General features: G+C 35.4%; 1 protein-coding gene across 1 annotated transcript in view; it reads left to right on the top strand.

Annotated features, from left to right (window-relative positions):
* The first annotated feature begins 1,083 nt into the window (after positions 1–1,083).
* The window catches only part of celsr1b (cadherin EGF LAG seven-pass G-type receptor 1b), a 53,550-nt gene continuing 28,125 nt past the window's right edge, over positions 1,084–26,508 (top strand). Inside the window, exons 1-5 of the mRNA XM_059535703.1 lie at positions 1,084–4,839; positions 17,428–18,066; positions 20,838–21,060; positions 24,652–24,767; positions 25,970–26,058. Of these exons, the coding sequence (XP_059391686.1) occupies positions 1,356–4,839; positions 17,428–18,066; positions 20,838–21,060; positions 24,652–24,767; positions 25,970–26,058 (4,551 nt within the window). The 5' untranslated portion in view covers positions 1,084–1,355. The remainder of the gene's footprint in view (positions 4,840–17,427; positions 18,067–20,837; positions 21,061–24,651; positions 24,768–25,969; positions 26,059–26,508) is intronic.

Raw genomic sequence — 26,508 nt, forward strand, 5'->3', positions numbered from 1 at the left:
TAGTGTATGAAGTACATTTTTTCTCTTAATAGCCAACTACAAGGTTGGCAAGTGTATAATGTCTATTTAGAAATTGTGTAGTGTATTTCAGGCTTATGTCAATTTTCATCAAAATTCAGCAGTATGTAAAGAAATATGTGTTCAGAACACATACTATTAGTTATGCTTAGAGAAAATCACATTTGTAAAGACTTGTGTATTTTTATTTTTTTAATGGTCAGAAAATGTATATTCCAGGCCACATTGCAATTTTTCACTTTTCTTCCCTCTTATCAACCATGATTTGATGAGTAATGTCTCCAGAAAGTTAGACACTTAAGCAACAAGTATATCAAATAAATTATTGTAGAGCTTTTCCTCAGAACAAATTTTACTGATTTAGCCATTTTCCCGCAATTACTTTGGGACCAGCCAGTTAAAAGTCATTTGGCATCAAGTTACTCTCAAGTACTGACTAGCAGGGTAACCACGGGAGTGATTCATCATATTAGACTACGGATATCTTCCGCTAATGTTCTATTTGGCTTCATTTCTGGGTAAGACAGTAAGTCTCTTTTTTTTTTCTTTTTTTTTTTTTACTTTAAGTCCTGAAAACATCTTTGTGCAGTATTTTCTTACTGTATGCTATTGTGCTATTTCTCTTTACAATAATTGTTGCTTTGTTTGATATGTTATTGTGTTATTCATACATTTTTATGTGTGGCAAATACTTTATGTAGGCAAACTGAAAAGATGTACAGGGGATGAATGTTACTAAATAACAGAAATATGCTCAAGGGGGCATACAGTACTCACCCAAGACTAGATCACTGCTACTATCATATCAAACCCTTTATCTTATGTGGGTTCATGTAAACTATATTCCATTCCATGCTGTTTTATATTGTGGAGTGAGAAAGAAGAATGAATCAAAATCTTTTTTATTTTTTACTTTTTTCTTGAGTCAGTCTTTAGAAATAGGCTACATTACAAACCTTTACATTAAGATATATTTTAAATACGAGTTTACAACGTGAAAAAGTGGATTGATAACATGTTTAATTTTACATTTAAATTTCAAACATTGTTCTTTGATAGCCAAGAATGAAAGCTTTTCAGTTGAGCTCATTGGATAGCCTATTTCAAAATCACAATGCACGAGCAGGTCCATGCAAATTGCTGTGGGAGGGGAGGGAGAAGAGCCGTGTTACTCAGTAAAACTTATCAGTGCAGCTCTCTGGTCCCTGCTGCTCAACACACAGAAACATGCCTTGACCCAATGTGCACTTTCATGTTACAGGAATGGTTGGAATTTTGCGGACTGCAGACGTTCTGGATAGTTTGGAATAATTTTCCGAATGAGATGCGCGTGAGCCATGGAATTACCAGTGATATGGATGTGTTTTGGATTACTTATTCGTCTCCCACCGTTTGGATGTGTGGATTTACATCTATCGGGATCCATCCAGCCTGGTGCAACACTGGCAAACGTATCAATCGGACCAGAATGGACGTACAGAATCGACGGAAGTCTCACCGATAAGTCTTTACGACACTTTGTGAAGATCGGGAGAAGTGATGGGTTGCTATCAGTCGCGCGCAAAGTTGACTGCACTCGTTTACCGAGAAATCCCGTGCCACTGTATTTGCGGATTAAATCACTGCTTTCGGAAAACTTCATACTGCTTCATTTCAACACATTCGTGCATGGTCAGAACTGCTTCATCAAATACAAAAGAAAAAATCTTAATCCAGATGCCTATATGTATCTGTTGACTGGGTATGAGACATGTTTTTCCCTGGACTCCTTACCCATAAACATTTACGAACGTTTGCCTGTATCCATGCAGAATTCCCAAGTGTTTCACGGTAGGTGCGTAGAGAAAGAACAGCAGCGTGTTATTTCCCTCACAGGCGCGAACCTCTGTTTACCTCATAAGCAGCGAGATGAGGCAAATTTGCTTTGTTTAATGCCTAACTCACTAAATCGCTCTTTATTTGTAGATGTTAAGTTGCATTTAAGCAGAGAACACACTGGCAGGGAATTAGACCCTTGGGCTAAACGTCAAAAAAGAAACGTGAACTCCGCTCCTCAGTTTCAGCTCCCAAACTACCAGGTATCAGTGCCAGAGAACGAGCCCTCGGGAACGCGCGTCATTACACTTAAAGCGTTCGACGCCGATGACGGAGACGCCGGTGTTATCGAATACGATATGGAAGCTCTTTTTGACAGCCGCTCTAACAATTTATTTCAAATTAACCCTGAGACGGGAGGAATAACTACTTTACAGCCTCTAGACAGGGAAGTTAAAGACACTCATGTGTTTAAAGTAACTGCTAATGATAGAGGAACCCCTAAAAGATCAGCTATCGCGTACCTCACTATTACAGTCAGTGATACAAATGACCACGCGCCGGTTTTTGAACAGAATGAGTATAGGGTTAGTATTCGAGAAAATGTTGAAGTTGGCTTTGAGGTGATGACTATTAGGGCTACAGATGGAGACGCGCCCTCTAATGCCAATATGATTTATAAGATTGTGAATGATAATGAAGTGAACACTTACTTTGAAATTGATCCAAGAAATGGGCTGGTCAAAACCAGAGTCAGACCAGACAGAGAAGTCAAAACCCAGTATAGGCTTCTTGTCGAAACTAATGACCAGGGCAGAGAGCCTGGGCCACGTACCGCCACAGCCACGGTGCACATTTTTATAGAGGACGAGAATGATAACTACCCTCAGTTCAGCGAGAAGCGATATGTAGTTCAAGTTCCTGAAAACATAGCCGTAAACTCTCAAGTGGCTGTGGTGAAGGCTACTGATAAAGATGCTGGAAATAATGCGAAAGTACATTACAGCATCATCAATGGGAATATAAAGGGACAGTTTTACATACACTCCCCTACGGGAGTCGTTGATGTTATCAGCCCTCTAGATTATGAGATGATAAGAGAGTACACACTCAGAGTGAAAGCTCAAGATGGAGGACGGCCACCTCTTATTAATGGCACAGGTATGGTTGTGATCCAAGTGTTAGATGTCAACGATAATGCACCCATGTTTGTCAGCACACCTTTTCAAGCCTCAGTGTTAGAAAATGTTCCTGTAGGTTATTCTGTGTTACACATCCAAGCTATCGATGCTGATTCAGGTGACAATGCTCATTTGGAATACAAGCTGACCGATACATCACCTAGTTTTCCATTCATTATCAATAACAACACTGGATGGATTACAGTTAGTGCTGAGCTGGACAGGGAGACTACAGAGTTTTACAATTTTGGTGTTGAGGCCAGAGACCACGGGGTTCCTACAATGTCATCTTCAGCTAGTGTAAGTGTCACTATACTAGATGTAAACGACAATGTCCCAACCTTCACACAGCACTTGTATAACCTAAAAGTCAATGAGGATGCAGTTGTGGGCACCAGTGTGCTTACAGTCACTGCTGTAGACAGAGATGTAAACAGCATGGTCACATACCAAATATCTAGTGGGAACACTCGGAATAGGTTTGCTATTACCAGCCAGAGTGGAGGGGGACTTATTACTTTAGCACTACCTCTGGACTACAAGCAAGAACGGCAGTATCTCTTAACAATCACCGCCTTGGATGGTACACGCCACGACACAGCTCAAGTCTTCATTAATGTGACTGATGCCAACACCCATCGACCAGTATTTCAAAGTGCCAACTACCAGGTTTTAGTGAGCGAGGACCGACCCGTGGGCTCGACCATCATGGTAATCAGTGCCACTGATGAAGACACCGGTGAAAACGCCCGCATCACTTATGTAATGGAGGACAATGTGCCACAGTTCAAAATTGATCCTGACTCTGGTGCCATCACAACTCAGATTGAGATCGACTATGAAGATCAGGCCTCCTACACACTAGCCATCATTGCCCGAGACAATGGCATCCCCCAGAAATCAGACACAACCTACGTAGAGATCATTGTTTTTGATGCAAATGACAATGCACCCCAGTTTCTCCGGGACATCTACCAGGGAACAGTGTTTGAGGATGCACCGGTATACACAAGTGTACTTCAGGTATCCGCTTCAGACAGAGACTCTGGATCTAACGGTCGACTCAGCTACACCTTTCAGGGAGGGGATGATGGTGAGGGGGACTTTTTTATCGAGCCTTACTCTGGGATCATCAGAACGGCCCGCAAACTGGACAGGGAAAACGTTGCGTTGTATAACCTCAAGGCGTTTGCGGTGGACAAAGGAGTGCCCCCTCTCAAAGCAGCTGTGGACATTCATGTGTCCGTGCTGGACATAAATGACAATGCCCCTGTGTTTGAAAAGGACGAATTGTACTTTTACGTGGAGGAAAACAGTGCAGTAGGATCCACTCTTGCCCGCGTAAGTGCCACAGACCCAGATGAAGGTACCAATGCCCAGATCCTGTACCAGATTATAGAGGGCAATATTCCTGAAGTCTTCCAGCTCGACATCTTTAGCGGAGATCTAATCGCCCTTACTGACCTAGACTTTGAGACCAAGATGGAGTATGTAATAGTGGTCCAGGCCACTTCAGCCCCACTTGTCAGCCGGGCCACTGTACATGTCCTCCTAGTAGATGTCAATGACAATGTCCCAGTACTACAAGATTTTGAGATCATTTTCAACAACTACATCACCAATAAGTCCAGTAGCTTTCCAACAGGTCTTATTGGGAAGGTGCCTGCTCGTGATCCAGATGTGTCCGACAAGCTCCTCTACACATTTGTTGAGGGAAATGATCTCAACCTTCTGATTCTCAATCAAGACACTGGGGAGCTAAAGCTGAGCAAGGACTTGGATAACAACAGGCCGCTTGAGGCTACTATGAGGGTGACGGTTTCAGGTGAGACTCGCATGATACCACATTATTTGGCCACAGTTTCTCTTTTAAAAAGCAGTCCATTATTTGGCCAAAGGTTGTGTGCAGTAGTTGAGTGATTTCCAAAATCTGCTTTATGGGTTGCCTTGCTATAGTATAAGTGGATTTATGCTAGCTTTACTCTTTTCACGCTGTGTTAATTGGTTTTCTTTGATGCTCTTAGTGATAGTGATCTGCTTCCTCGTGTGCTGTCTGGTATGCTCTTCTCTTCAGGCTGGTTCTCAGTCCCTGAATCCCTAAATAATTTGTATATCTTTACTGTGCCTCTCTTTATGCTCAACAGTATTTGTTGCTACTCCCTAGTTAGCATATCCATGGCAACAATTATCAAGCTTAAGCTTATTTATTTGCAGCAATTCTGAAGTTGTCATCAATTTATATATTCTTTGTCTGCAATATTATTCAGTGAATATGAGATGTTTTTAAAGCCCATTTACTCCTCAAAAAAGTAATTGCCACAATACCTCATAATAACACTTTTATTTCTTCCAATTGTGACTTTTATTACATAATGTGACCTTGATGAATGATATATAACAATGTGATTTTATATCTACCTATTTGACTTTAAATCTCACAATGACTAATGTGACTTTTTAAACTATTGGACTTTTTAAACTCTTTCATAGTCTCTTTTACCCCAGTGTAGTGACTGTGGTTTGATTGTAAGATGTAATGATGTCTAAATAGCTTCTCTCCAACCATTTTCATATTAACTGTTGCTGATCTTCCCCCACATTCCTCAGATCCATACGTCCTAGAACATAACAACTATCATGCACAAACATGAATAAAAGTTAGTCAGCCCTTCTCCCTTTCAAACTCGGAGAAATCAAATGTCATTCTTACCTGGCAGGTTGCTCGTTTCATGTACGTTTTCCCAGGAGCCAAAGCTTACAGACTGTCCTGCCTATTAGACAGTGACTGATCATGTGTCAAAGGAGTCTTCGACTTGACTTATGATTTCAAGATTCACATTTTCGCATTCCCAGGCTATAACATGTCCCTTAGTTAATTTAAGTAAAAAATGAAAAAGAAAATCTAAAATAACTGAAATCCATCCATAAGTTGAAAACCATGTTACATGTCACAACAAGATATCACGTGATCTCAGAATTGGAGCTGATTTCCATGGAGTGATAGCTTTTCATAGATACACAGTGATAAAACTTGTCTATCTTGTATAAGATGTCACATTTGACAAGAAAATGCAGGGGATTAATTGAAGCATCTTTAAAACTCCTGCGTAGGCTGGGTACAACTAGAGTTTGTTTTGTGTTGTTTTGATTACTTTTGTTTAATGGTTGTCACAGCTTACAGAGGATCAGGATCAGCCAGATAGCAAAGATGCCCCTTTATCATGTGGTTCCAGTGACACACTGTGATTTAATTTGATTCTCACAAATGCCATGTGTCGCTGCTTAGTAGGCAGACAAATAACTTCCTAGTACATAGTGACAATTGAAAGGGAACACAAGCTTTTTTTAAGAGCAGTTTACGATTAATAAAATTTCTATATATACCACAGTGAAAAATATATATATACTTAAATGTATTTGGGTTTGGAACAACATGAGGGTGAGTAATTAGTAATTATTTTTGTGTGAACTATTCCTTTAAATTGTGCTAAAGTGGAGCTATTGCAAGTATACAGTACTTTAGGTACACTTTAAATATTTTGCATTTAAATCTTCATCAATACAACACATTTTAGGCTTAATATTAATACATGTAAATATATAAGTTAATAGATTTTAACTATACTTACTATGAAATAAATGTATTTTAAATGCATAACTTTTTTACTAAGGTATATATGCATACCTTTTTTTAATTTACCATTTTTCTTTTTTAGCGTATACATTTTCAAAGATCATTTGCATTTAATAAATATATATTTAATATAAATATTTTATATATATATATATATATTTTTTTTTTTTTTTGATATAATCAATTACATATGTTTTATTAGAAATAAAATTATTTTTAAAATGCTTCAAATAGTAATAGAGTTTTTATAGAGGTTTTTTTTACAATATTTGTAAAGAAAGATAATTTCCCTCCACAATTCCAATCTGGCCATTTGTCAGTTCGTTATGAAATTTAAGGTTGAATTGAAATTAGTCGACACTTTATTAAATGTGTATTAAATTATTAAATGCCAAATAATTTTTTTTGAAACATTGTCATGTAAGTCAAGTCAAGTCAAGTCAAGTTAAGCTCCCTTAGTTTCAAAAAGTTTTTAAAGTTTTAGCCAACTAATACCACTCAGTTTTTTGTAATACTGAAAAAGAAATGTTTGACACACATGATGCATTAAGCTTATTTGACATATCTAAGGACATACCATTTAGTCCGTACAATTTCCACTGCATTTATATAAATGTGGTTTTATGTAAGCACACTGTAAGTTTTTTAAATCTGAAGTATTACACTTAAAGTATATGAAGCAACATCTATATTCATGTTCACTCAGTGGTTCTTCTTTTTTCCAGCATAAAGCCTCATCTCTAGTTCTAGATTTTTTGGATCTTTTACGTTCACTCAGTAAACTTGACTGAATCCCTGAGGTGCATTCCATTTATAATAGTTTGTCAAGATAACTTCTTCAGCCTTATCTAGAGCGCTTCTGGATTTTGAGTGATAATTCGATATCTAATTTGAGAGACCGAGCTGCCAGGAAGAGACCATCTGTGGTTAATTCTTCAGCCGTACTTTAGATCTACAGTTTTATTTTAAAGGTAGGGCACCTCTCATTATCTTTGATCTTTTCATCTTTATCTTTTGAACCTTTGATGTATTTCATCCATCCCCTCTTCGTCTAAGTGAAATCTCATGCTGCAGTTGATGCAAAGCGTGTGACGCACACATTTCTCCAGTTAATGGCAGCGCATATGTCTTTATCCTTATTGCGGCACGTTTTAAATCATCATGTATGGAATCTTTATCTCATATCAGCGTTTCAAAGAATCTAAACCATGCAGGGAATCTGTGAGCCTTTCAGAGAAAAGCAGAGATAAAGCTATCAGGTCAATTTTAATGCTGACATAGACCAGCATTAATTTTCTTGCTTGACCAGCATTAATTTGGTGCCTGTTTTGGTGATTGCTAGACCAGAAAGTCCAAGAAAATCTTGCAGGTTAAGTTGGTTAAGAAGTCTAGTGGGGACCAGCAAACAAAAAACAACATATGCTGTTCCTTTCAACTGGTTAACTTGCGTTAAGCAAGCTGGCCACCTTCTAAATCCTCTGGTAATTGAACCGAAGCATCCTATTGGGTCTCCTCATGAACGTCTACTGAAGGAAGTCTGGGAAAAAGAGTTTTGAAAAGCTCTGGCTCTCTGTTGTTGTTGCCATGGAGAAGGGGGGAGCATTGTGGAGCTCTTAAGCATTTTGCACCAAGCTGGGGGTTGAAGCACGGGCCCCTTTTGTGAAGTAGGGTGTGAAGCAGGGTAGGGGGTGAAATGTGGGGTACTTCTTAAATTCGAGGAGGAGGGAGGCATTGTCCACATGCAGATTTCTGTCAGTGAAGAAGAGCACTGCATTTCAGCCCGGGCCTGACTGGCCCCGACTTTTTTAGGCCCCTAGGCCCCTAGACATCCATCAATTAGTGATGAAATAAAAATTGCCGCGCTGGTGGAAACAACATGAGACCATGCTAACACGACCGTCAAGAGCGGCTCTACGGTGTTTAGTGTCCCGCAGCAGCATGCGTTCAAATGCACGCAATAGGCTTAAGCTTCCCACAAAGTCCCAGCAAAAGTAATTACCATGAATGTGTGAGGGGGAAATAGTAAGGAAATATTTGACTTATTTACTAATAAACTAGTTTTTTTCTGAGTCGGTGTCGCAAGGATGAAGTTGCCAATCCTGACTCGCCATCTCCTCATTAGAAGCGCCTTAGAGAGAAGTGCATCTTTACGGATTATTATTATGATTACAATGAAAGAGTTTTTGTTTTTGATTTGTTTTATTTCGTTAAGTAGTAATTCAAAGCTTTCTATAGATATATTTTTCATGTCTGTGAAGCATGTATTCACTGAGTTTCGGTTTATTTTTGTGAAGCGCTCCTGTTCAAGACGAGATGGCGGAAAGCGCATAATGTTTGTTTTCTTTATTTTATAAAAGCACAATGTTTTGTTGATATTGTGAGTGCACACAAATAAAAGAAGACCCTTTACAGTTCCAAATGATGTATTACTCTTACGTTTATGAGCAAAAATAGTGTCCTACAAAGCGCGCATTTATATAGGTTTAATGGTTAAACATTGTTATATGCTTGAATTGTTTTATATCTATAGATTTTATTTTAGCCAAGTTGTGATGATTTGAGAAGGCTACATTGATCAAACAGGCTATCAACTCGCTGTCTGCCACTGGCCACTTTGTTACTTTAAAAAACAAAAACTTTTAACAAACATAAAATGCTCCATACATTTTTCTAAATTAACTTAAAAAAAGGTAAACAAAATATAATCACTTTGCCATTACATACAAAACTGAACTATTTTAATAGCTGAAATGGTAGTATAAGCTGTTTTGGGATAAGGGGGGAAAAAAGCCGGGCTCGGGCTGGGCTAGTGCCTATATTTGAGCAGGGCTCTACATTGAAGATAAAGCTGTTTGTGTGTCGAGACCTTAAAGGAAGGGCACTGCTGAAAGAAGAAGTTTTTTGCACTCACTTGGTGTCTGTTTGGTGAAAGAGCAGAGATCAGACGTGGATCAGAACAACTACTGCAAAACTTGTCACTCATGCACAGTGTGTTGTGACTGGTGTTCCTGCATCACAGTAAAACAGCATTCTCGATCACATCACTTGCTTGAAGCAGATTTTTATTTCAAAAGAACGTGTGGTAATAATTGCAGTTGAGTTACTCATAAATAAAGCTTAGCAGTATCTGTTCTTATTTTCTAGACGCAACCGGTTGCTATTGGACACAAAGACTATTTAACAAAGAGTCAGGAATGGTGTATGGAGGTTTTTCATTGGACAGCATGAGTACAAAGGGCAAACTGGGCATTATCTTCTCTCGCGCTTAAGCTTTGCTACTGAATTCCTTCCTTAACAATGAATTGATATGATGATGCAATTGAGGCCAATTCTTCATTCCGTCTTAAGAATATTATACAATTATTACAGCCCAGCCAATCCAGTGTTTCAAAGCTGCTGACCCGAAAATAAAATGGCATTTGCTCATGCTCATTTTGTTCCAAACCTGTATGACTTTTCTATTCTTTTATTTCTATGGAGGAGTACAAAATGAGAAGTTCAGCAGAATGTTCACACTGTTCTTTTACATACAAAGAAAGCATACAGTGTCAAGTGTCTGGCTGTCAAGTTCCAAAAAGTTTGAAAGGTATTTTAAATGTGGTCTATATGACTTGTGCTACCATTTAAAAGTTTATAAAGTTATATATATATATATATATATATATATATATATATATAAATTGACACTTTTTTTTAGCAAGGATACATTAAACTGATTAAAAGTGACAATAAAGACTAAAAAAATCTATTTCAAAATAAATGCTGATCTTTTGAGTTTTCAAAGAATCCTGAAAAAAAAAAAGTTTCTACAAAAATATTAATATTATTTTTACTGCATTTTGATAAAATGAATGCAGCCCCATGACTATAACAGACATCTTTCAAAAACATTAAAACTTCTCACTGGCCGCAAACGTTTATATATATAAAACTAAATGATAACAACATAGATTTTAGGTGAACTATTCCTTTAAGTTTTGATTTTAAGTCAAACTCAAGCAATCTTGTTTCGAAAGACCTCATCTAATGCAGAGTAATGAAGGCAGAAACTTCCAGGTTATTTGGTGGCATCTGCATTTTACTGCATTTATAAATAAATGCTTTTAAAATCTATAATGTATTAATATTTTATATAAGTTCAAACCTTGAAGACCTTTAGTAGATACTATGGCATAGCTGAGAAGAAGCACCTTCACATGTTTCGTGGCCTTGGGCAACATTAACAGTGCTGCCCATAAAATCCACACCTTGCTGGGATGCATTTCACTGCGCTCCCCTCTGTTTTATGTATGTGCTAAGGAGGGATCAAAGCAGACCTGCCACCGATGATGTTAACAAGAATCACAACAGATTCATGAGGGAGGCCGGCTGAGGTGTGGTCCTATTATCAGGCACTTAGTCCATGCACTCTGTGGAAAGAAGCTTTGCTCATTAACTTCTCAGAGTGCAACCTACCACATTCCACACAAGCCATGCCAGGGCGAAAGCTTTTAATAGGCCTTAAGAAGGAATGTAGGACTTGAATTGAGGATAGATGTGTGAAAAAAGCAAGAAACAAACAAACAAACAATTGAAACTATTTCAGAAACAGAATTTTAATGTGGCGTCTTTAAGAAATGAACAAACATTGTGTTTACAATAAGGATGCACAGTATATTTGCACCATATTAATTATCAAAGGTTTTTAGAGATTTTTGCCTCAGAATTATGACTTACTGTGTCATAGTTTTTATTTTATTTTTGTCGGAATTTTGACTTTTTTTCTGATTATGACTTTATCTCAATTTCAACATTAAAATTATAATTCCGATTTAGTATGTTATAATTTTGTCTTTTGCATATCTCATAATTATGACTATTTAATCATTTCAACACTTTTATCTCACCAGTATGATCTTAGCTCATACTTGAAACTTTTGATAACATATTTGTAACTTTTTATAGAATTATTCTAATATGATATGTCATAATTCTGACTTTTTGTCTCATAATTATGATTTACAGTTTTAATGTTTTGCAATGATTTTGATTGGTCATGACTTTATCCCAATTTAGACATTTTATATAACAATTTAAACTTTTATATTAGAATTCATAATATGTAATCATCATCTGTATGTCATAATTTTTACATTTTAATCTCATAATTATTATGACTAAATATCTCATTTTAACTTTTTACATCATAATTAATTTTTATCAATTTGGACTTTTTTATATATCATAATTTAAACTTATATTATAACTCTGACTTGGTATATCAACTTTTTGTCAAAATTTGAATCTCATTATGACTAAGTATCACAGACTGTTTTTTTAATAATTATGACTAAATATCTCAATTTAAACTTTTTTACTAATTATGACATATTTTAAAAAAATTATATAAGAAATGTGTCTTTTTATCTCATTCTTATGACTTAACATGTCATTAAATTCACCTCATAATTATGATTTACAGTTTTGACTGTTTTTAGACTAAGTAATTTTAACATTTTTGTCATAATTATGATTCTCAGTTTCTACTTTTTGTATAAATGTCAACTTTTTTTATAATTCATACTTAGTATGTCATAATGTTGTCTTTTATCTCATAATTATGATTTAGTATCTTATGTGATAGAAATGGGATTTGAGTCCTCTCAAAAACTTGACGAATGTTCAGTGGGGCACATCCCTGCCCACAATGCCTTGTCTCTCTCAGCTGTGCCTATTGTGCGCTGGGCACCAGTTGGCTCAGCTTCGCACATATTTAGGTCAGCCATGATGTTTCTGTGGCCACTGCTTGTCGAGCAGGACATGTGTCTTGGCGTTGGCTAACTGATGCTTTGGCAGGAGGTTTTTGTGAGTCTCTGCTACTGTTGCACCAGCCAACTGCCAATCAGCTGTCCAAGTATATGTTCGTTCCCACATGCTTCTTGAGGAGTATTTAAGGGCAGATGACTGAAAGGAGAAAAATAAGTCTGGTGTGTTTGTCTTCTGGGCTTTGTGTTCTCACCCCATGATACTCCATATTTAAAGCATTAGATCATCCATAAATGACAATTCTGTCATTATTTAAGCACCCTCATGCTGATCCAAAACCCATATGGCTTTCTTTATTCCATGAAACACAAAAGAAGAGGCTTAGTAAAATGTTCTCATTGGCGTTGTCCATAAAATCAATTCTAAAAGAAGTCTGTATATTTTAAGTCTATTTTATTAAATCTGAATTGTTGTAAGTGTTAGGTAAGCTAAAAAGTAATTAATTACTGCATGTGCCTACTAATTAAATCTTCAACAGTGTTATTTAAATTGTTGTACTAATTACTCTCTCTAGAATGTATTGCAATGTTCATTACTTATTCTTTCTCAATCCTATATCAGCCTTGACCAAGGATAGACATGAAACTGCTCTTTTAATTCCTTCGAATATTATTATAAAATCAGTGCTGATTAATCACTTTCAAAATAAAACTTTTTGATTATATAATATATTTGTGTGTACTGTATATTTATTATGTATATATAAAGACACGCACATACAGAATATGTATTTTGAAAATATTCATATATATTATAAATATATATAAATTATAATAAAAAGTTGACATTTATACAAAAAGTAGAAACTGAGACTTGTAATTATGTCAAACATTTTAAAATTACTTAGCCTAAAAACAGTCAAAACTGTAAATTATGAGGTGAATTTAATGACATGTTAAGTCATAAGAATGAGATAAAGACACATTTCTTATATATCTGACTTGATATACCAAGTCAGTTATAATATAAAAGTTTAAATTATGATATATAAAAAGTCCAAATTTATTTAAAAAAAGTAGTTACGATATAAAAGGTTAAAATGAGATATTTAGTCATAATTATGAGATGAACATGTAAAAATTATATATATATATATATATATATATATATATATATATATATATATATATATATATATATATACATACACATCAATTTTTTCTTTATATACATGCATGTGTGTGTGTTATATATACATGATAAATATACACAGTACACACACATATATTATGTACACAAAAACCTTTATTATTAGATGCGATTGATCACAATTCATCGATGCTAAATTATTCTTGAACTGACCAAAGTATTTAAAGGGAGAAAGTAACATTAAAAACATACATTTTAATATTAAATGTAAAATTTTTATGTTAAATCCACTATTGTTTTTAATAAAGAATTGTTGTGTAGTTTATACAGTATTTAATACAATTACTTTAGAAGAAATTTACAGAAAAACTGAGAATGACTTTTTCAAGGGAAAAGTAATTAAATTAGAGTTACTAATTACTTAGTAATGCATTAAACCCAACACTGATTGTTATTTGCAACAACAACATCAAAAACATCTTTAATGCTGCTCACATTTCATCAATTAAAATAAAAAAAATATTAATATTATTGTTGTATACTAAAATATGCTAGAATTAAAACATATTTATATATATATATATATATATATATATATATCTTAAAAAATATCTTTGGTATGAAGGATCGTTGCTTTGACGCATCACTCTTGCTGTAAAAAGGGCAACTTGTTTTCATGAAAATCTCAGTAAAGCGATATCATACAATCTCACGATTTTGTGCAGAGTTTGTTAAAAGAGGCTATCTACATGGTTACTAGATTGGCATTATCTATAGAAAAGTTTAACCCTTAGATGATAACCTCTAAATTCCCCACTGTGTGTTCGTTTGCAGGCCAGCTCGTACACTGAACATTTATCTTTGCACAGACTGTTTGGCTTCTTCCCTCAGAAAACAGCATCCAGAAAAGCTGCCCTGTGTGTTTGCCTTCGTTCTCAGATTGTTCGAAAAGAAAACTGAACATGACACTTGCTCTTTGCAGAGGCTGTAAACACTGTCACAGCTCAGTGGTCCTGCAAAGGAGTGTGATGGCAAGTGAAACTGTGAACATTTCAACCTAGTTTACTTTGCTGGTGTCATAATCTCTGCCATCAGTTTTGAGGGATTCGATGAAGCTGAGCTTCCTGTGGCGCAGTGGTATCTAGGCCGCTTTTCCATTTAAACGTTCAATGTTTTCGCTTTTTTTTTTCTATTTCAGCAAACTCTGGAATCGGTTGGTAAAGTTTCTCCTCTGGACCACCCACACATGTGTATAATATTCATACTAACACAGCGATTCCGGTTTGATCATATAGACAGATCTTGGAGTCTTATCATTCTTTTGTACAAACTGTTTCCTGGCAGCGATCCAAGCTCACACCTGTAGGACGATTTATTATGTGTGGAGAATGATCTGTTTGTTGAACACTTTTTCTGGTGGGAAAAACTAGGCTTGGCGGTTAACAGTTTTGCGTATTTCATGTCTATGCCATTTCATTGTTTGATTTAAAGGACATTTTCATGAATCAAATTTTGGTAGTGAAAATTACTAGTTTATATGTCTGGTAAAAAATGAATGGAATTTACAGCGGTGGTGCTTTCTTCAGATTATTTTAACAGATGTACTTGGATCAGTTTTCATCAGTACTTTATTGCAAAGTGTCTCTGTAATATTTTATTACATGCCAGAGTGTTTGTTATGCTTTAGAAGCACTTACTGGTAAGAGAATGAACAGTGAGAGAGAGGCTTAATGCATTTGCAGACCTCATTAAAGGAAAGACAAAAAGCAAGAAAGCACTTAACCTATACATTACGCTCTTCTTCTCAGTGTAAGGATCAGATTTCTGGCATATTTTAGCAAGTTTATTAAGCATATTTAAAAGATACATAGTTTAGTAGTTTATGGGATTATTGAGTCTTATGAACACAATGGAACAGGACGTGGCCTGTTATTAGACCGTTTCCCTTGCAGAAAATGTTTACTTGTGGGAAAACTGTGATTTATATTCCATTTTTAATAAAGTAGAAAGTTAGGAAATCATTTTTAGACTGTGAATCGGATACAAAAATGAATGTAATAAATTGCATGATATATGGTTAATTAATTGAATAAGGTGTCAAAATATTTATAATAATCTACACTAAAAAACAATGTCATGTTTTGTGATCAGTAATATTGTGCAATTGTTATATTTAAAAAAATATGTATTTTATCTCCTCAATTATACGTTATAATGAGAATAAGAAGGGTAACATTTGTTAAACATCACAAAGTGCAACACATTTAATTGAATGTGAATGCATGGCATTTTGTGTGCATGTGCAAATGTGTGTGCATACAAAAGAGAAACTCCTTGTTGTGTCTGCAACTGCGTGTCTGGCTTAGCTGACAGTATGTGAAAGGACAGTGTAACAGAGTGGAAACATGTCCTCATTGTCCTGCAATTATAGCTCTCTCCATTCACATGACAGAGGGGCCCTTTACACTAGGAACCCACAATTGCTACAAGAGAATACACTGGACCATGAACAATACCTGTCGAACTAAATGACAGAGCAAATGTGACACAGTGTCCAGACTTAGATGCTTTTGCTCTTAATCATTTGGTAATAATAAATTGGGAATGAATGTGTATGAAATTAAAGGTGTATTTTATTTTATTTATTTATTTTGCTCAGCCAACATTTCCAATGGGCCCACCACTAACTAACTAACAAAATAAATGAATAATAGTAGTTATTTGTCTGTGTTTTGGACTTGTTTTTCCTTGTTTTACTCCTGTTTTCCTTATTTGGTCTTTCCTGTTCCGGTCATCATTATGTTCATTTGTTTCCAGCTGTGTTTGATTAATTAGTTAATTTGCTCCCAGGTGTGTCCCATTGGTGTCTGTGTATTTTAAAGTGTTCTGCTCCTTGTTTCCCGTCTGCTGTTATAAGTCATATCTCAGTTCTTGAGTTTGTATCCCTTGGTTCGTTGAATTAAATTGCAGTTAAAGTATTCTCCAGTGTCTCTTCGTTCCACCCTCATGAACCGTGACAGTGTTATAATAATAACAACATTATTTATTTACTTTATTTTATCTGTTTATTTATTTGTTTGTTTGTAGCTTCATTGCCATTAATAATAATAATAATAATAATAATAATGATAATAATACCACTAACAATAATGATAATATTTTATAATGTTTTTTTTATTTATAAATCTTTTTAGTAAAATTTGGTCACATATAAAAAACAAAAAATCATAATAATAATAAATAATTGAATAAACTTTTTATTTATTCATCATCATAATTGTATATTATTATTAGTAGTAGTAATACACTTTTCTTTTTTGCTATATGGTTCAGGAATATAAAAAATATACCTGTATTAAAATAAGTATCAGAATTAATAATATATATCTTAAAACTAATGTAAATGTTAATAAACATTGTTTCACTTGTTATTAATAATAATAATGTTTATTGTAAAAAACTATTTTTGCAGTATTTTTATAGTATCAGATGTATTAAAAATATCATCTTAAAATCAAATAAGTATATGAATAATTTATTCATAATTTCCTTGTTAAAAAGATGACAACAGATATTCAGGACCTCTCCATACCAAACTTTTCAAATATATTTTTCTTTTTGTGTTCACGGTTGATGTATTGCTTTACAGGAAGCTGATTGTATTGCTGTTCAAACAGTTTGAGAAAAAAAAAAAAAAGATCATAAAACTCTAAAGGTCGAAATGCTTGGTGAACAATCACAGAATTAAACTCCATGTTCCAGCATGTTCTCAAAGCTCATCTCGCTCATAAGAATGTAAACTTACCACCTGCCAGCCCTTGCCATACCATTCAGTTCAGTTTAAACATTAACCGAGTCTCTCAATGTGCCTTTGTGTCTTCACAGATGGACTCCACCAGGTCTCGGCCCTCTGCACCCTACGGGTGACCATCATAACAGACGATATGTTGATGAACAGCATCACTGTTCGTCTGGAGAACATGTCTCAAGAGCGTTTCCTCTCCCCTCTGCTGTCTCTCTTTACTGAAGGCATAGCCGCAGTCTTGTCCACCAGTCCTGACGGTGTCTTTGTCTTCAATGTCCAAAATGACACAGATGTTAGCGGCAGCATTCTCAACGTAACTTTCTCAGCCCTGCTCCCGGGTGGAGCTAGGGGAAGTTATTTCCCGTCAGAGGAGCTGCAGGAGCAGCTGTATCTGAACCGTACGTTGTTGACGTTGATCTCGACTCAGCGCGTCCTGCCGTTTGATGATAATATCTGTTTGCGGGAGCCCTGTGAGAACTACATGAAGTGTGTAGCTGTTCTGAAGTTTGACAGTACGGCTCCCTTCGTGGCCTCCAACACAGTTCTCTTCAGGCCCATACACCCTGTGAACGGGTTACGCTGTCGATGTCCTGACGGTTTCACTGGAGACTACTGTGAGACAGAGGTGGACCTTTGTTACTCAGGCCCATGTCAGAACAACGGGAAGTGCCGCAGTCGAGAGGGGGGATACACCTGTGAGTGCCCACAAGATTTTACAGGTCAGTATCTTGTTATCTATCTATCCATCCATCCGTTTGTTCAAACGTCTACCTGTTTATGTATGTATTTACCTATCCATCTATCTGTTTGTCTGTCTGTTCATTCATCCATCCATACTTCTATATGTCTGTCTATGTATCTGTCTGTCTATCCATTCATATGTCCATCTTTCTGTCTTTCTGTGTCCATCCATCCATCCATCTGTCCATACATCCTTATGTCTGTCTGTCCATCCGTCCATTCATTCGTCATTCAAAATGAGGAAGTGAATTCAGATTTCAACAGCATTCTCATTTCAGGTCTAAATGGCACGCACTTATATACCCAATTTATTATCGGCCAATTGAAAATTGCATGAAAAATAATACCACGCTTCTAAAATGGCGTGATTTGAGGTGTTATGTCAAAAAAGTTGCTGACGGATAGTGGTTTCTACACATCCCTTACCTAATTCCAAGCAAAAGTGAGCTAACAGTGATGTATGCCACAGCAAACACCACAAAAACACCAGCTTTTTTGTGTGTGTTTTGTATGGAAGGTTGATTGCAAATTGGTTGCAAATTATCCCCTTCTAAGTTGGCCAGACTCGTGAGAGCATCATAAGTTTTGCTTCTGTCATAACTTGAATGGAGATCCGCTCTTGGGGGAAGGAATTATCCTGTGTAAGTTTGACAGGAGGAATGGCATCCAGACTCTCAGTCCCAAGGTTCAGAGTTCCCGCACTGGATCATTCACTTTGACAGCTTCTGTCTGTTTGTCAGCTCAGGTTTCTGGACTACAGTAAAGAGTGACCTCTGCCCTTTCAAGTCCTCAGGTAGTATCTGGTCATAACTAGAGGTGTTGACAGTGGCTCATGGGTTTCTCTCATTACAGAGTAATGTATCCCTGTAATTCCTCCGAAATGAGGGATTATCTGACCGACATTTGGATCATTACCTCTTTGGAACCTCTTTTGTGTGTCCCAGTCGACATAGTTCCTCTGGGCCCAGATCTTGTCAAGATAATGGCAGGTACACAATGGTGCGCACACCAAGTTGGCCAGGAATCAGAGATACAGGATTACAAGTGCAACAAGGTAAAGTCCTCCAAGCAAACCTCAGATGTTTGTTCTGAGGCTACTGCATTTGTCAGCATGGTGATGGATTTTGGGGGAGATTGTTATCGGCATGTTTCTGTGTCCTGTGCGGATATGTCCATCTCAGGTGAAAGCAAACCACACACATCTAGATACACACACACAGGGTCCAAAATAACACTTGTTAACACAGTGACAAATATAAGTAAAAATTGGCTGTGGAGAGTGAAATAAACAGTTATAAATGGGTATATGATCTAAGACATACAAACTGTGCCCTCAGAGGTTTATTTCTGGATCCTGTTTATTTTAGGAAGTTAAATTTGGTGAATCATACGAAATATTCACAGTAAGCTACTAAAATTTAAAAATGTATTTTAGAACAAAATCACAGTGTGTCAATAAACATTATATATATATATATATATATATATATATATATATATATATATATATGTATGTATATATGTATGTATACTGTATATGTATGTATGTATAAAGCTGTAGATGAAACAGTCATGCACAATTTTCCACAAATATGCTAAAAATGTTCAAATAACTCATTGTTATTTGTCTTTTTTAATTAACAATATATTTTAATGCTAAATATGGTTTAAGGCTAGAAAGCAATATTTATTTAGCATCTATCTATCTGTCTATCTATCTTGATAAAAAAAATTTTTTTAATTATTCTGGTCAGTTCTTTATAATTCTGCTTTAAATTCCAAATTGAATTGCAGTTTTGTGTATTGTTGTTATTATTATTATTATTATTATTGACTATTATTATTCATTATTAACTATTATTGTTATTTTTTTTTCACCTGCTCTCAACAGGTGTGGCAAAAATAAATTTTTGGACCCTGTACACACATACACAGACACGTATATGAAAACAGGACTAAAAAACGCTCAGGAAACAAGATTATCAGATTCAGTTGACCTTTATTGCAATGTAAAGCAAAGCAGTCTTACTTTCAACTTAGTTTTTTATGAAACTATATCTTAATTTAATCAAATGCCCTAAACTGAGTCTCAGAACTGTATATTGTGATAAATATCAAAGGAGTCCTCTGGCAAACATCGACCTGTAACAATGTCCATGATGTCACTTTTGCTGGCGGCATCTTCCAATAGCGAGTCGTCATTGGTCCACCCCACATCTCATGTCACATAACAAGAGACTAGCGGAGCATAACAGGTGTCTTACAGACCACCAGGGCTCTTTCATTGTTCTTCCATTGCTTGGCAGTGGTCCTGTTTCTTTAGAGTATGAACAAAGGTTAGTCCGGGTCAGTGAGCACAGCGGCCCGCCTGGAATCACTAAGCATGCTGTCTCTCTGAAGCCTTCTTGTTTAGACAGAACTGGAAGCCATTGTCCTGTCGGGACTAAAACTAAGCTCACTCAAGTGATTGGGTTAAAAGGTTGGGTTAAGAGAACAAGTTTCCAATCATTATCTGAAATTGAGTTCCACAGATGAATTGCACTTATTGTGTGTCAGTGGATGCTTGAAATGTGGGTTTATTACCTCATTTTGCATGACTGAATGAGAGTTTCTAGAAAATACAAGTTCTGGAATTGATGGTTCCATGAAGAGCCTTTGACATCCATGAAACATTTCCATTGCACAATAAGGAAATGTATAATGGAAGAAGGTTTTTCAGATTAGTAAATCCTGGGTATTTTCTTTTCAGGAGAGCGCTGTGAGGTGAATGCACGTTCAGGCCGGTGTGTTCCTGGTGTGTGTAAGAACGGTGGCAGGTGTGTGGACCTGCTGGTGGGAGGTTTCCTGTGCCAGTGTCCTGACGGTGAGTATGAGAAGCCCTACTGCGAGATGACCACACGCAGCTTCCCTGGCCAGTCCTTCATCACCTTCAGAGGCCTGAGGCAGAGATTTCACTTCACCCTCTCCTTTACGTAAGTAAACCATCTAGAGTCACTCCATCCATCAGTTTATACACCCATCCACCCATCCATGCACTCCTGTAAGCAGTGTTTCTTTTCCGGTGGTTATTATTAAATCTCATTATTTTAAGTATTACAAAAAAAATATCTTAATAATAAATATTACAATAATGTTTTATTCATAGACTAGTATTTTTGTTTTAATTATATATATATATATATATACACACACACATATATATATATATATATATATATATATATATATATATATATATATATATGAGAATAAAGAACTATTAAAATAAAAAGCTTTTATACTAAACAATAAATACAACAATAAATTTTATATTTTTTATATTATAATATTTTATATATTATTTATATTATAATATATTTTTTATAAAAGGTCTCAATGAAATAATCAATAAAATGATCGATTGTATAAATAAAAGTATGCTTTTCTATTTAATTTTTTATTTATTTTTATTTATTTATTTATGGATTGAAAGACATACATAATCCAAAGGATAACATGTAAAAGTGTAAACACTTATTTCCAACATGGTCCTTGGTGGTAAAACAATTCACACAAACAAAGACCTATTATAAGTCAAAGACAAAAACATTTACACAAATCATCCGGATTTCAACAACATCCTAAAAACAGGCAATCATAAATCACTCAGTGCTAGTTAAAAAGATCAGCTACTCTATTCCATAAAAGGGCCTTAACCTGGTATCTAAAAGTCCCTCTGGTATTTACCATTTTGAGGGAAATTGGCAAATTATTCCACAACATGATACCTGTATAAAAAAAAGAACTTCCAGCTGCATTGTTGACTCTGGGCACTTTACAAGAACGGATACTGGCCCTAGTATTATGGTAATGCTGTGTATGAACCATTTTTATATTGGACAGTAAATATTTGGGAGCAGAACCATTTATAACATTATACATATGATTCAGCTTTAACTGCTCCACTCTAACCTGTACTGGCAACAGACCTACTCTTTTAAAAGCATCTCTGCCAATATGAGTCCTAGGGGGTGCATTTAACAGGTAGCGGATAACATTATTTTGCATCACTTGCAGTCTGTTTTTAAGTTTAACTGATAATCCACAGTACCAAGCTGAGCATGCATAATCGAAATGACATTGAATCAACGATACAACCAGTAATTTCTTGATAGAAAAATCTAAAAGCCTTGTTCTGCGATACAAAAATTTCAATTTACCTGCACACTTGGATAGTATTTTGTCAGCAATAGATGAACAGGTTAATGACTGGTCTAATGTTAACCCCAAGTATGTAACACTTTTCTGAGACACTATTTCAGTGCCATTACATTTGATCTTAAGCAATTTTATTTTAGACAACTTTTTTTTTGTTCCAAATAAAATGGACTCAGTTTTTCCCAGATGTATTGAAAGCCTGTTGTCTATAAGCCACTTTCTGACACTATTTAATTCGTTACCCAGAGTCTTCTCAATCTCGCTGATGTCATCCCCAGAGACCAACAATGCAGAATCATCAGCATATAAAAGCAGCTTACATTTCACAGCAGCTGGCATATCATTAATATAAACTAAAAATAAAAGGGGGCCAAGGATTGAACCTTGAGGCACCCCACAAGTAATATCTCGAGAATCTGATATGGCCCCCGCAACATCACAAAATTGAGTTCTTCCAGTGAGGTAAGAGGTGAACCATTTCACCGCAGAATTTCTGAAGCCTATACTTTGCAGCTTTGATAATAAAATTGCATGATTTACAGTATCAAAGGCTTTTTGTAAATCAAGAAGAATCATACCCACATACTTTCCTTCATCAAAGTTTTGTCGAATATAATCACATAAATGAATAAGACAGGTTTCAGTCGAATATGCTGCTCTAAATCCAGACTGCAGTTCATATAGCAGATTATGTTTAACAAGATACTCTTCCACCTGCTCATACACAAGACGCTCAAACACCTTTGATATTGCTGTCAGAATTGATACAGGCCTATAATTACCAACATCTAATCTACTATTTTTCTTAAAAAGGGGGACTACCCGGGCCCTTTTCATATCACATGGAAAAATACCCTGACTTAAAGACAAATTTATTATATGGGTGAGCACCCTAGAAATTACATTGGCACTATCGCGCAAAAATCTGGACGGAATAAGGTCATGTCCAGTAGCTTTGTTAATTGACAAAGTGGATAGACACAATCTCACCCTTTCCTCTGAGACAGGATCAATTTCAAAAACATCAGAAGTGACATGTTTGGTTTTATAAAAGGAGTTTACAAATGATGGGCCATATCTACCTGACACCTTCGGCAGCTTATCGACCAGACTGGCAGCAACAGTTGTAAAAAAAGTATTAAAAACGCAAGCAACCTGCTGTTTGTCAGAAATCATTTTATCCTCAATAACTAACCCAATATTGCCAGACTTAGATTTTGATTTTCCTTTAACAGCCATATCAGTAAAAACTTTCCACAGCTTTTTAGGCTGATGTAAATTTGACGTAATAGCATCAACATAAAATTCAGACTTTGTTTTCTGTACCTTGTAACTAGCCTGATTACGAAAATATATATATTTATCATAGTCACAAGACAAAGTTGACCTCTTAAACTTTCTGAACCATATTTAAAAAATTTACCTTTAAAAAAAATTATTTCTTTTTTTGCAGGACCTTATTTGTAATATTTGTAATATTATTTGTAAATGTTTTAATGTTATTTTACACTCCAGTTCAGTTCTAATTTTTATGTTTTGATAGTTTTAGTTTATGTTTTTATTTTTTTTTAAATTGTTTTATTTCATTTATATATATATTTATGTCATGTTTAGTTAATTACATCTAATTCTTATGCAAGTTGTGTCCTGGAAAAAGGTCCTGCAAAAAAAGAAATAATTTTTTTTAAAGGTAAATTTTTTTGTTTAAACTTGTCAACGTCTCCTCACTTTCCCATTATGGCATTTATTAATTACCATGTAACCGATCTAGCAAATTAGACACCGTCACATATCACAAACACAAGTTTTTCTCATGGCAAACATGAAAACAGGATGCCGTGTGTGGTGAGGCATCTTTGTTCAAACTTCCTGTGAATCTGCCCCTTTGCCATGTGCGATTTGACACCTCTCCCTGCAAAAATCCCAGGTGCGCGCACCACAGGGCCAACTGAGATACCAGAGGTTGGCAAACATCAGAGTATCAGTTTCCCCCGTCCATTACCTCTAGCTGTGTCTCTTGGCAGGTGTTATCACTTCCTTTTCCTCCACTCCCTATCTTTTTTTATTCTTCTGTCAAGCCTGCATGTTTGTGTTGTGAGTGATATTAGGATGTTCCTGAGCTTTTTTTCCTGCTCTTGATCTCTGGATCAGAAATGAATATTCATTCAAATCGAATATCTGATTAAAATATAGTAAATCCGGTGTAAAACAAGATTAATACTAATTTATTCAACTTTTTTTAAATGGCCTGTGGTTCCTAATTTACACTTTGAATTGAGCAAGCTAATTATTATGCATTAAAGTTTGAACTGAACAAGCATATTATGATCAAGGTTTTATTTTATTTTATTATTTTTTTTTCATAGGTTTGCTACCAGGGAGAGAAATGCCCTGCTCCTATATAATGGCAGATTTAATGAAAGGCATGATTTCATTGCGATTGAAATTATTGAAGAGCAAATCCAGCTGACCTTCTCTGCTGGTAAGTAAGACAAAATTTATTTTAGTTTGAAAATAAAATTAAAAAAATCTATTAAATAACAATTTACATTTTAAAAACAGTAGCCAGTGCTTTTGTTTAATTAAATTTTGTTTTTTTATTATATTACTGATATTACATATATATATATATATATAACAAATTAAAAAACAACTTATTTTTAAATCAAATTTATAAAAATCTATTTTCATTTGTTTGTATTGTTTTGTTTCATTTTGTGTTGTTTTGTCTCATTTCAAATTTGTTTTTGTCTGCTCAAACTGCAAACAACTAAATGGGTTTAAGTCCGATTTGAATCTGAAAAAGCTTCTTTTTTGAGTGTCATATCTCAAACATAAGTGCGTATAGATGTATCCAGAGCTGTGCCAAAGGAAACAGGTGGCCAAAGAGCATTAAAACACACTTCCTCTGTCTACCTATTCCTTTGTTTTGTCGAACCTCACACATCAACAAGAGTTACTGTCCAGTCAGTGAGCGTCAAATACCATGTCCCCTCTCTTTAATGGGTCAGAATTGTTTCCAAAGGAAATACGATGGAATTACGTGGAATTCATCCCTAGAGCGTCTTAGTATAAACAGATGCTTGTTACGTCTTACTGCCGCACTGAGGGTCACTCGTCCACACGAGCTGAGAATAAAGGCAGTGAAAGGCCTTTCCTCTACTGTCCTGGAATGTAAAACATCAAACACCACAGCGATTCTGGTAAATGATGAACCCTCATAGGTCAAAGGTCTTGTCCCAGCTTACTAGCCATCACTCAACATAATTGAGTGGGAGAGAGATATAAACATTGTATTCACTGAGGGAAAGTGCTGCCATGGGACGTCCTGACACACTGTTATCTCCTGGATAATGATTTACTTATTTTGTTCACTAGACTGGAAAAATGCCACACAAATTAAAATCCTTAAAGTGCTTTAGAGCCAATTAATTGGTCTGGGATTTTTGCTATGGGGAATTTTATTGTGTTGCATAAGTGTTATGCTATATATGTAGTATTTATAACTTATTTAATATTTATATTAATTATATAAATATTATTGTGTATCTGTACTCATTATGTTGTCATGAAAATAAATATTACACAAGTTAAAAATTTTCCTTATCCAATTATCACTAGCAGAATTACTCTTTCTTGAATCGCAGCAAAACTGGTTTCTTCTTTCTTGTTATTACTTTTTAGGAGAAACGAAAACCACGGTGACTCCGTATGTAGCTGGTGGGGTTAGTGATGGACAATGGCACAGAGTACATCTACATTACTACAACAAGGTAAGTCATTTGTACTGAACACGTAAGAATGGAGGGTGGTTGGAAGGTCAGTGAAGGAAAACCACTGGGGCTCATTCAACAAATCATAAAATTAGTTTAAATCTTTCACGAATCCATTTTTAAATGCATTATTGAATTGAATATGACAAAAACTTCTGTACAAATAGTTTATAATCAATTTACACTCATTTTCTCTGTCTTTGCTTCATGAATAAGTGAGTAAAAATGCTTTATTTGGCTTTAAAATTTGTTTTATTTAAGTTATTGTAATATAATTTACTTTAGGATATGTTAACAAAATAAATATTTTAGGTCAAATCCATTATAACTTTTTTTGCACTTCAGTCATATTTAGGGCTGGTCCGAATACCATTTTTTGAGCTTCGAAGCTTCGGTAGTAATCAACACCGAATATTCGAAGCTTCGGAGCTGAACATATTCTCTCTAATG

The sequence above is a fragment of the Carassius carassius genome, chromosome 43 (genome assembly GCF_963082965.1).
Source record: "Carassius carassius chromosome 43, fCarCar2.1, whole genome shotgun sequence".
NCBI classification, from domain to species: domain Eukaryota; kingdom Metazoa; phylum Chordata; class Actinopteri; order Cypriniformes; family Cyprinidae; genus Carassius; species Carassius carassius.